Raw genomic sequence first — 12,512 nt, forward strand, 5'->3', positions numbered from 1 at the left:
ATATAGGGTATGCACTGTTCGACAGCCATCGAGACAGAAGTTTTGAAGAAATGTAGTAAGCACAATCAAAAACAACTGAGAAATAGGTCATACCGGATGGGGAATTAATCTGGGCTTGGATTCGATAAGTGTTTTGAAATTATCCCCTTTGCTTTAATATCTGATTAGACAGCGGCACGTCATTAACAGTCCAAACATCGTGTGGCATGGGAACTGCACTGCTTGGGTTGAGACTGTCTATTTTTATACATAAAAAGAGGTCAGACTACTCTGGTTTTAAAATGGGACCTTAAACAATGCCTTAAATGTAAGTGTTGGATAAAGCATTTACCATTATTCTTTTTTTTTTCTTGGCCTCAATGAATAGTGCTTCATATAATAAACATTTTTGGGACTTTGCAACACAATTCTTAAAACTACATCAGAAAAGATATTCAAATACTTAACATTTTTTTTGTTCACTTTTCTTTAAAAAAAAAGATGGAGTTGGGTTGATAGAGTCAATATAGCAATATTTTAGTTGTCCATAAATTGTTGTCGAAAGTTCCTTCTGTACAGATTGTGGCACATAGTGGCATTATTGGCACATTGTTCAGTAATACAGCTCAGCTTCTTCCACTGTGAGCAGCGTCTCAGAGTCTCCTAGCTCTCCAATGCAGCTAGTCTTCTTCAAGGTGTCGCTGACGTCAATGGTCTTCTCCTGCACATCCAGTAATATAGCTACACATTAACTCTAACTACATATCTAAACTACCACAGGTCTCTGGATAATAATATGAAGTGGCAGCGGTATGGCTGCTCGGTTTGTCATAATTTTTAGAAAAATAAATATCTTCATCAGTGTCCAGAGAGAGAGAGAGAGAGTTCCCACTATCTTACAAAATTGGCCATTGTTTGAGTCACTTCTTTCTCTTGGTTGGAAAAGTTTACCAAAGTGTCCTGTGGAGAAAAATCATGACATGCGTCATTAAAATTTTCAAATAACTGTAGAAAATCAACAGGTTTGAAGCAGTAGTTGGAGCAAAATAAGAATTTATGTGTCAAACTCATCATAGAGCACATCAAATAGCCTACAGCATGTGCCATAACTCCCAGTTGTAAGTACCATGTCACAATGCACCCACACTGCAATACATAGTATGTGCCCATCAAACTACTATGGCTCTCCATGTCCTTTAAGACTGCCATGCTGGAAGGAAGAACTGGGGCGTTTGGGTTCTTTCTCTGAGTAAGACCAATGTTTGTATATATATGATGGTCTTGGCCCTCTTCCTTCTTCTATGGTACCTACAGACTTTCTATTCCTTTTTTAATCTGGGTCAATAACAGACGTGTTGCCCCCTGGTATTTCAGCCACACTCTGGGCCTGAGCATGTGTTTAACTTTCACGCTTTGAATTTCAAATGGAGTCAGTCCAGCCTATCTTGATGCATAAACAAATGCAGGAAATTTGTAAGTCGCTCTGGATAAGAGCGTCTGCTGAATGACTTAAATGTAAATGTAAATGTAAGTCAAGTGAAAGTGCCCCTTTCCCATAATAACAAAACATTCAAACAATATTGCACTGACCACATGAATGAGGGCTGCAACTTCATAAATGCTTAATATGTTTCATAAAGGACACACTAGGTTGTCGAAGGGAATGAATCAAACATAATCAAGCCTAAACTTCTAATAAACATATTGAATTATAATAGCTAATGAATGACTTTGATGATCTTGCCATTTAAATTGCATTTAGCAAGGCAGTTTATGAAATAAACGACGAAATAACAACCATATGCCAAGTTCCCTTCTATTCCCAAACTGGGACAAAATCACCCAGGGATCAAGGGGGAAAAGTGGTACTCACCAGAGCATAAATTCAGGAAGTCTATTCCACCTACGTGACGTAAAAAAAGACTTCAGCTGGTCAGCAGGAGATCTCAAACCACTTCTCTGACACAAAGGCCACAGGAATCAGCTGCCTTTCAGTGGGAGAAGGTCTGTAGGACAAAGGATTGAGACAAAAAGACAGTGAGAACCTGATAGTTACTCATCAACTAAGTCCAGGACACACTCTTACAGAGGTACTTTGGAAAGGAAACAATACCAGTTACATTTGACCCTCTCAACAGGCTCGAATTTGACTCTCACGATATTACCTTACTTAGAATATCTCAACAGCATGGGATATTAGGTGAGAAGGACATGTCCAATAAGAATCCCTATTGTAAACTATCTAGGGTAATGACAACTAGGGTATTAACTTCAGATAGATATTATATAAGGATATTATATAATACCCATGCATTAAATGAAACTGAAACAGTAAATGACTCCACCAATGCAACAGACATAAGGTTCAAGATGTGTATTATCACATTTTCAATGTACCACATCAAAATAAATCAAAATAATGAACCCCAATGAGTCAGGCACAACCCATGTCCATATGACTTGCAACCTTGCTTATACTCGTTGGCGCGCGTTGGAGCTCAACAAAAATGACGACAGACATAAAGTCCCGAAGTACCCCACCGTTGTAGTTACTCACTACTCCTAGATATTCCCTCAGTGAAGTATGGCAGTTCCGTGCAGGTGTCCTCACAATATCCCCAGCAAGCACAGCTATCAATGCAGACAGTGCTCCTTAGCAGCAACAGATATCCCATGGAAACATGAACTCGTTAATCTTCCACAAGCAATTCTCTCCAGGTCTCGCACGTTGCTAGGCTAACCTCGAGGCTGTCAAATACCTCCACGATGAGACGGTAGCTTCAGTCTCTACTAAGTCTTTCTTAACAAAATAATAATACTCTCTTATAAAATAAAATCTGTATTTCCCTTCAAAACTCAGTAGGTATGGGTTTTGTTCTATTTTTATTGTCTTCTTTCATTGTTTTTCTTCACCAACACTGATAATGTCTTTCCAATCTCTCTTTCTTTCCCAGGCCTCAATCCCCTTTTAAATCTAATACCAATTATTTATAACACTATACTTGGTTTTAACAAGGGTATTATATACAAGAGGAATTTACACCATTTCCCAAAGATAGGGCCAGGATTTTTTCCCAAATATGTGATTTTACCAGGAAAAACTCATAACTAACTCAACAGTGAGAGGGAAGCACTAACACAAACAGTGATCAAACTGACCCAGAAACCTAGAGTCAAGAGCAATTTAAAGCTGACATACCTATTTCCATTGTAGGTGGTCTTGTATATAGGGGTCTGCTGGATCATCTCGTCCGTGTACACGGGCACGGCGGTGCGCACACACTCATGCGAGCACTGCAGGCTGTCATTGTAGGCGGTGAAGATGTCCACTTTGCTGGGCACTCGGGCGGGTGTGAAGTCGGTCAGGTTCTGACAGCTCTCCTCCTGCTGGTGGATCTTCCGCTGATGGCTACTGTGACGGCCATTCCCCGACTGTGCACAGCTACAAAAACACGTACCAAAGACAAAAAACAAACATAAAATCATACCTTGTACCACTGGATGAGTGGCTCTGGTAAAAGCTTCATTGCCATTTCAAAAGTGGTGTATTGTGTGTCGGGAAGTAATTGCAAAGTAAAGGAATCTTTCCTACCAGTTTTTAAGGACAAGTGTAGTTATCAAGGCTGCGATGACCATAATGAGAGACACAGTGATTGTAATAATCTGGTGAACTGCCAGACCTGCAAAGAGACAAAGACACAAAACACACAGAAACGCTTAGTTCCTGGGAACTGTTTAAGGCAGGTGGTGATTTGCCATGTTATAGAAAACTATATAGTGATTTTTTAAAGATGTTTTTGAATGAGGATATGTGCTCCACATTGCACATAGGGTGACCACATGTCCCGGATTGTGTGGGACAGTTACGCATTTTGTCCCGCGTCCTGCAAGCAAACCATCATGTCCCCCATTTTATCAACAAATTCAAACACCACTCATTTAGAAAAAAAGGTTGATTTGTCCTCCATTTCAGTCAAAATGTTCAACCTGTCTCTTGAAGTCACGTTGCGCTTATGAAAAGATACACACTGAGTATACCAAACATTAAGAACACCTGTTCTTTCCATGATTTAGACTGATCAGGTGAATCCAGGTGAAAGCTATTATCCCTTATTGATGTCACTTGTTAAATCCACTTCAATAAGTGTAGATGAAGTTGAGGAGACAAATTAAAGAAGTATTTTCAAGTCTTGAAATAATTGAGACATGGATTGTGTATGTGTGCCATTCAGAGGGTGAATGGGCAAGACAAAATATTTAAGTGCCTTTGAACGGGGTATGGTAGTAGGTGCCAGGTACAACGGTTTGTGTCACGAACTGCAACGCTGCTGGGTTTTTGATGCACAACAATTTTCCGTGTGTATCAAGAATGGTCCACCACCCAAAGGATATCCAGCCATCTTGACAACTGTGGGAAGCATTGGAGTCAACATGGGCCAGCATCCCTGTGGAACACTTTCGAAACCTTGTAGAGTTCATGCCTCGATGAATTGAGGATGTTCTGAGGGCAAAGGGGGGTGGGGGGTTCAACTCAATATTAGGAAGGTGTTCCTAATGTTTGGTATACTCAGTGTCAGGGGCGCAACTTTGGTTTTAGAAGTGGGGGGGCATATTATTATTATTTTTATTTATTTTTATCAGCCGGATAAACACTCCAAACATCCTACCCGGCCGCTCGGGGGCGTCCGCAGGGCCCTAAAGCACACCGTTGCCTCGTTTTGTATCACATTCCAATTATAAAACTGGTGGGGGACAGAAAAATGCAATTTCAGAATGTGGACATGTCCCCCCCCGTACCCAGTGAAAGTTGAACACCTGCTCAGTGTATGGATGTGGTAGCCTAAACCTACTGCTAATGTTAAACACTCGTTGTTGAGATCTAATATTCTGCACAGTGCTAAGATGAGACGTAGGCCAATATCATAGGCCTATCTTCAACTAATCGTATTTATAAAATCCTTTCGAGCTAAATTCCACCTAAACTTGGAAAGTACAGTTAGGCTTACCACTTACAAAAAGTAAGTAAATAGCCATATTAGACTGACTGATATAAGGTAATTTAGGCAACTTGTGAGGCTCTCCAGGCTCATTAGTTGCTCATTCAACATATTTTCTGCAACTTTTTCATAAAACAGCCACGTGGTCTCTCATTTCTGCATCACCAAATTTTCCGGGAGGTAAAAGAGTAGGCTAGGTGCGCTTCATTTGCTCATTCAGTGCAACAGACTGCAGGGGTGTAGAGCTGCCGGAGCATCGGTGGCTCCACCACTTCTCCCAACGGTGCTTGTTTAGTAAAGTTAGACCAAAGCTGAATAAATGTCTCAGAAGTTCACACAATGATTAATTAAAATTCTACATAATATAACCAAATATAATAGCATAGTAAAACATTACTAGCTAGGTTTCCATCCAATTTGCGACAGATTTTCATGCGAATATTCTAAAATCTGCATAAAACAATATGCAAATATTTCCAACAGAGATGTGTTTCCATCACACTGAAATGTTGCAGTTAGTGATGACATAGTTCACATAATAATAACTTTTGCCATTAAATTAAATTCCCATGTACCAAATGAAAAATACAAGTTAAGTGATTTCCAGCGCATTTTCAACTCTACTGATGGTTTTGTCACAAAAACTGTTGCATTATACAGCAAACGTGCCCACTCTGGTCTTGGCACATGTGCTCTAGCCAACAGCTGGCATATACAATGCAGGTAGGCTACCTACATATTGAGATTATTATGGAGAAGAGGGATATTATTTGTATTTGTCAGGCATCGATCATCATGTCACCAGAATAAGACTCTCGATATTTATTGGAAAGGAGCATCAAATCACATAAAATTGTATTTGTCACGTTCTGACCTTAGTTCCTTTATGTCTTTATTTTAGTTTGGTCAGGGCGTGAGTTGGGGTGGGCATTCTATGTTGTATTTTATGTTTTGTTCTATACGTTATATTTCTATGTGTTTGGCCTAGTATGGTTCTCAATCAGAGGCAGGTGTCGATCGTTGTCTCTGATTGAGAATCATATTTAGGTAGCCTGTTTTCCCACTATGGGTTGTGGGTAGTTTTCCGTTTTAGTGCTTTCACCATTCGGGACTGTTTCGGTTCTCATTTTGATTCTCTTGTTATTTTTGTATTTTGTATTCATTCTCATTAAAAGTTATTATGGATACGTACCACGCTGCATTTTGGTCCTCCTCTCCTTCCACCAACGAAAGCCGTTACAGTATTAGGCAAATGCACCGAATACAACAGGTGTAGACCTTACAGTGAAATTCTTACTTACAAGCCCCTAACCAACAACGCAGTTTAAAAAAATACAGATAAGAATAAGAAATAAAAGTAACAAGTAATTAAAGAGCAGCAGTAAAATAACAATAGCGAGACTATATACAGGGGGGTACCGGTACAGAGTCAATGTGCAGGGGCACCGGTTAGTTGAGGTAACATTTACATATTGCACATTCACCACCCTGTGAAGTTCATCATAACTTATTTCATCTGTAGACACATTTTTATTATTTTTATTTAACTAGGCAAGTCAGTTAAGAACAAATTCTTATTTACAATGACGGCCTAGGAGCAGTGGGTTAACTGCCTTGTTCAGGGGCAGAATGACAGATTTTTATCTTGTCAGCTCGGGGATTCAATCTAGCAACCTTTTGGTTACTGGCCCAACGCTCTAACCACTAGGCTACCTGCCTCCCCAATAATAAACTGCATGCTTTCCCGAGTCATAGTGGGAGGACCACGCAACATATCATTGCATGACTCCAAGTTTACTTCAATATGATGGTTAATATTTCAATATTTGCGCATAAAGGCGTTTCGACCGACATTTCTCGCATAATTAATTTTACCGATACAAAAATATCCAACTATGTCATAGGAACAAATTGTCTGTCTGCATTTATAAAATTGTAGTGGCATTTCATGTTTCACTTAGCCCTGGCTTTACTTTTTTCATGAGTCAGGTAATTAATCTGCATGGAATGCTTGGATGGAAACATGTTACACACACACAAAAAAACACGTTTCGTATGAGATTTTAGGATGGTTAGCTGAAGAGTCAAAACAAATTATCCTGTGGCCAAAACTCAACAGGGTGTGCAACTAGGCAGAATGTGCTTTGATGCTGCCAAATGTTTTTATTAATGTAGGCTACACTGTCTCGCAAATGTCCCGCAAAATCATCCTGTTGTCCTGCATTTGCGTATTTTATATGTGGTTACCCTAATTGCACCAAGGGCAATCAACTCAAAGTCAGAGGAAGATATCTGTGGAGAGTTTTATTGATAAAGATATCATTATTCTATTTATTAAATAACAGAACTTTAAAATATTCAATCGAAGCCATTCAACCACATGTTCGATTAGAGTTCTTTTATAACTTTTACAACTTCTCTTGAACTAGTGGGAACCTTTAAACTTCTTTAAACTTTAAACTTTAAACCTCCCTATTAGTGAATTCAAAGCCCTAATGCTTGTCACTTGTCAATGTTTGTCAGTTTACCTCAAAAATACCTCTAATTCAGTTGAAATACGAATATACATGTTTTTATCTTTGCCCAAGCGTTTTTTGATGGACTCAGACAGTTTTCAAGTTCATATTTTGAGTTAGCTATGTTTCAACAGCCTCTGGCATGGCTTGCATTAGCCTCATTGGACCAAAATGAATTAAACCAATGGGGAATGTTAAAACCTGTTGAGGACAGAGGGCGCTGTTTTCACTTTGGGGGAAAATCGTGCCCAATTTAAACGGCCTCGTACTCAATTCTTGCTCGTACAATATGCATATTATTATTACTATTGGATAGAAAACACTCTCTAGTTTCTAAAACCATTTGAATTATATCTGTGAGTAAAACAGAACTCATTTTGCAGCAAACTTCCTGACAGGAAGTGGAAAATCTGAAATCGGTGCTCTGTTCTAGGGCCTGCCTATAAATGTCCTTGATATTTATTAGTATAGATGCACTTCATACGTCTTCCACTAGATGTCGACAGGCAGTGAGAGAAGAAATGGAGTGTATAACTTGATCTGGGGTCGAATAAAAGCTCTCGGCATGACGTGTCACCAGTTTCCTGTTTTCTGGAGAGCGCGTGAAGGGACCTGGTTTTGCCTTCTGAAAAGCTGCCGTTATAGACGACTAATATCTCCGGCTTTGATTTTATTTGATACATGTGACAATATCATCGTAAAGTATGTTTTTTCAATATAGTTTTATTAGATTATTGAAATTTATTCGGGACGTTAGGCGTGTTGCGTTGTGTGCCTTTGTTCAGGAAGGAGAGCTTCGCGCTACTTTGCTAGCTTTCCGTGCTAATTGACTGGAGAAGAGGACATTCTAAATCCAAACAACGATTGTTCTGGACAAAGGACCCCTTGTACAACATTCTGATGAAAGATCATCAAAAGTAGGACCCATTTTATGATGCTATTTCATATATGTGTCGAACATGTGAAATAGTCGTTTGCGCCCAGATTTTGGGTACTCTCTCGCTATAACTAAGCTGTATGTCGTAATGAAGTTATTTTTAGAATTCTAACACGGCAATTGCATTAAGAACTAGTGTATCTATCATTTCCTATACAACATGTATTTTCTAGTAACGTTTATGAATAGTTATTTGGTCAGAATAGTTGAGTGTCATTAAAAATATCCGCACATTCTGGGAAAAATATGCTACGTTAGCACAATGTATAACCACTGATTTCAGCTCTAAATATGCACATTTTCGAACAAAACGTAAGTGTATGTATAACCTGATGTTATAGGACTGTCATCTGATGAAGGTTAGTGAAAATTAATATCTTTTGCTGGTTTATTCCCTATCGCTAACGTGCCGATTGCTATCGCTAACGTGCCTTGATGAATGAATGCGGTAGTGTGGTAGGCTATTGTAGTAAGCTAATATAATGCTATATTGTGTTTTCGCTGTAAAACACTTAAAAAATCTGAAATCTTGGCTGGATTCACAAGATGTTTGTCTTTAATTTGCTGTACACCATCGATTTTTCAGAAATGTTTTATGATGAGTATTTAGGTATTTGACGTTGGTGTCTGTAATTACTCTGGCTGCTTCGGTTCTATTTCTGACGGTAGCTGTGATGGTAGCTGCAATGTAAAACTGATTTATACCTCAAATAGGCACATTTTTCGAACAAAACATAGATTTATTGAATAACATGTTATAAGACTGTCATCTGATGAAGTTGTTTCTTGGTTAGTTTGGTTGGTTCTTGGTTAGTTAGGTTGGCTTTGTGCTGTGAAAAATGTCTGTCCTCTTTTGTTTTTGGTGGTGAGCTAACATAAATATATGTGGTGTTTTCGCTATAAAACATTTTAAAAATCGGACATGTTGACTGGATTCACAAGATGTGTATCTTTCATTTGCTGTATTGGACTTGTTAATGTGTGAAAGTTAAATATTTCAAAAAAATATCTTTTGAATTTCGTGCTCTGCCTTTTCAGTGGAATGTGGGTGGAGTTCCGCTAGCGGAACGCCGGTGCCAGACAGGTTAAATTTTGTTTTCCTCGCCACACATTTAACCTGTTTGGGCTGCAAGCCCGAAATCGGACGAAAATGACAACAGCTGCAGGGCGCGAAATTCAAAATCTATTTTTTAAAAATATTTAACTTTTACACATTAACAAGTCCAATACAGCATTTGAAAGATAAACATCTTGTCAATCCAGCCAACATGTCCGATTTTTTTAATGTTTTACAGAGAAAACACCACATATATTTATGTTAGCTCACCACCAAATACAAAAGTGGACAGACACGTATGGATATGATTATGAAGTATGAATTATGATTCAAGTAGCATGCACAAGCCAACCGAAATAAACTAAAACCAACCTAAAGAGCCCAGAAAAAACTACCTCAGATGACAGTCATATAACATGTTACACAATAAATCTATGTTTTGTTCATAAAAAGTGCATATTTTAGCTATAAATCAGTTTTACATTGATGCTACCCAAAAATGCTAACACATAGCTAGAGTCTGAATCCAGACGGGAGTAGCCAGAGAAAATACATACACCAACGTCGGCTACTAATTACACCTCATAAAACATTTCAGAAAAACATATGGTGGATAACTAATGAAAGACAGATATCGTGTGAATAAAGCCAACATTTCCGATTTTTGAAGTGTTTTACAGCGAAAACACAATATATCGTTATATTAGCTAACAACATAAGCTAGCATAAGTCAGCACTAGCATTGGTCAAGCGCTAGCCTAGCACAGTTAGCCCACTTAGCACAGCACAGCTCAACAGATATATGAAAAAGCATCCCAAATTGGGTCTTATCTTTCTTGATATTCCATCAGAATGTTGTAACGGGGTCCAATGTCCAGTAGAGTCTTTAGTTGGGTTCCAGAACGAATTATTTCCCTCTTTGGTTAGCTAGCACAATAGCATTGCGGCGCTACACAGCGTTTCTTCAAAAAATTCTTCCGTCGTATCACATCTAAAGTCCAGAATAAATTGCAATAATATAATTAAAGTATATTGAAAAAACATACTTTAGGATGATTTTGTGACATGTATCAAATAATATCGTAGTCAGACATCATATTCACCGTTATCTACCTTGTTCCAGAAGCCGAGACCAAATTATACTTCGCGCCCGGAATTTTTTTTTAACTGCGCAGGTCTCACAAGAAGGTGTGTTATTCAGTCCATGGACGAGATATTCGACTCCTTTCAATTCTCACTTCCGCATTACAGCCTGACGAATGCTTGTGACGTGTCCCTATGGTCCCAAGTCAAAGGGCCTTTTATAGAGAAGGTCTTAAAGAGACACATCGCATTTTGGAAATCTCAATTCGGCTGGGAAAATGGCTGTAAAAATATTTCTGTTCGACTTAGAGAAACAATTCAAACCTTTTTAGAAACTATAGACTGTTATCTATCCAACAGTAGTAAATATATGCATATTGGAAAATAAAAAGTTTCTTAGGAGGCCGTTTGAAAATGTGCACACATTTTCCAGTTTTTTCAATATTCAGCTTGCAGCCCAAACAGTTATAATGTTTTGAATATTGAAGTCTGTATATTTTGAATTTTTAATCAATTCAATTCTTGTATAACAACCAATTATTTATATATACACTAGATGACTGATAGGTGGCGCTGTGTTGAAGCCACCGTGCCTCCATCTTGGCACTGCCCCACCATTGTGTTGAAGCCACCGTGCCTCCATCTTGGCACTGCCCCACCATTGTGTTGAAGCCACCGTGCCTCCATCTTGGCACTGCCCCACCATTGCCAGCAGCATACTACCCTGCATCCTACTACTGGCTTGTCTCTGAAGCCAAGCAGGGTTGGTCCTGGTCGGTCCCTGAATGGGAAGCCAGAAGCTACTGGAAGTGGTGTAGAGGGCCAGTAGGGGGCTCTCTGGTCTAAGGAGACATTTCCCTGCGTAGGGTGCCGTCTTCGGATGGGGATGTTAACCTGTTGGGGATGGGGGCGCTGTTTAGACTATTTATGCTAATGTGGCTAATTTTTTAAACGGCTTCCCACAAAATCCTTGATCGTACAATATGCATATTATTATTATTATTGGATAGAAAACAGTCTATAGTTTCTATAGGAGTTGAAATTTTGTCTCTAAGTGGAACAGAGCCCATTCTACAGCAATTTCCCTGACATGGAGTCAGATTTGAGAAATGTTGGGCACTTTTCTGAAGTCAGTTAAAAGGGCACTGTCGTTGCTATGACTATACGGACACTTCTTACGTCTTCCCCTGGATGCCTTTACGTGATGACGATTCCAACGGGCTCGATTGCTCGTTCACAGGCCCTACAAATGAAAAAAACCTTTAGCTAGCAAGTCTTTTCTTGCTGCGTAACGCGCGTGGAAGACACCGACCCTCTCCTGTTCCAAGCGTTAGTTTAGCCTGTTATATTTCTCCGGTCATCTTTTCACTCGTTATAGGAGTTACAAACATCACAAAGTAGTTAATTTAAAGTGTTTTATAGCAATTTATATCCGTTTAGTGCGATTTTGGGACATTTATTTTTGCAACGATGTGAAAAGTTGGGCACGCTTTTCAGTTCATCCCGAACGTAGTTGACATTTCCACATGGCAAGAGGACAGCTTTCCACCAAAAGACGATTTCTCCCAAGAAAGGATCCTTTGCCCAAGATACTGATGGAAGAACAGCTCAAGGTAGGACATTTTTATTATGATAAATCGTGTTTCTGTCGAAACATTTTAGTGGCTTAGGACGCCATGTTTTTTGACGTAGCTTCGCTTGGCGCAAACTGTATTGAAAAGTAAGGATAAATTAAAAAATGTAATAACGCAATTGTATTAAGAATTAAATTGTCTATCAATCCCTGTCCACCCTATATTTTTTAGTCACGTTTATGAGTATTTATGTATAAGAGTAGATCACTGTCTAAGTGGCGCAAGGACAAATTCTGACCAGCCGAGTTACATTTCACATTGTCTAACCATGATTTTGGTGGCTAAATATAAACATTTTCGATCAAACTG

At 39.0% G+C, this 12,512-nt stretch overlaps 1 protein-coding gene across 1 annotated transcript in view; it reads right to left on the reverse strand.

Annotated features, from left to right (window-relative positions):
- Positions 1-258: 258 nt before the first annotated feature.
- The window catches only part of LOC129860871 (adherens junction-associated protein 1-like), a 108,006-nt gene continuing 95,752 nt past the window's right edge, over positions 259-12,512 (reverse strand). The window contains exons 3-6 of the mRNA XM_055931732.1: positions 3,572-3,659; positions 3,179-3,421; positions 1,853-1,985; positions 259-939 (exon numbers count right to left, since the gene is read on the reverse strand). Of these exons, the coding sequence (XP_055787707.1) occupies positions 1,913-1,985; positions 3,179-3,421; positions 3,572-3,659 (404 nt within the window). The 3' untranslated portion in view covers positions 259-939; positions 1,853-1,912. The remainder of the gene's footprint in view (positions 940-1,852; positions 1,986-3,178; positions 3,422-3,571; positions 3,660-12,512) is intronic.

Source organism: Salvelinus fontinalis, chromosome 8 (assembly GCF_029448725.1).
Source record: "Salvelinus fontinalis isolate EN_2023a chromosome 8, ASM2944872v1, whole genome shotgun sequence".
In the NCBI taxonomy this organism is placed as follows: Eukaryota; Metazoa; Chordata; class Actinopteri; order Salmoniformes; family Salmonidae; genus Salvelinus; species Salvelinus fontinalis.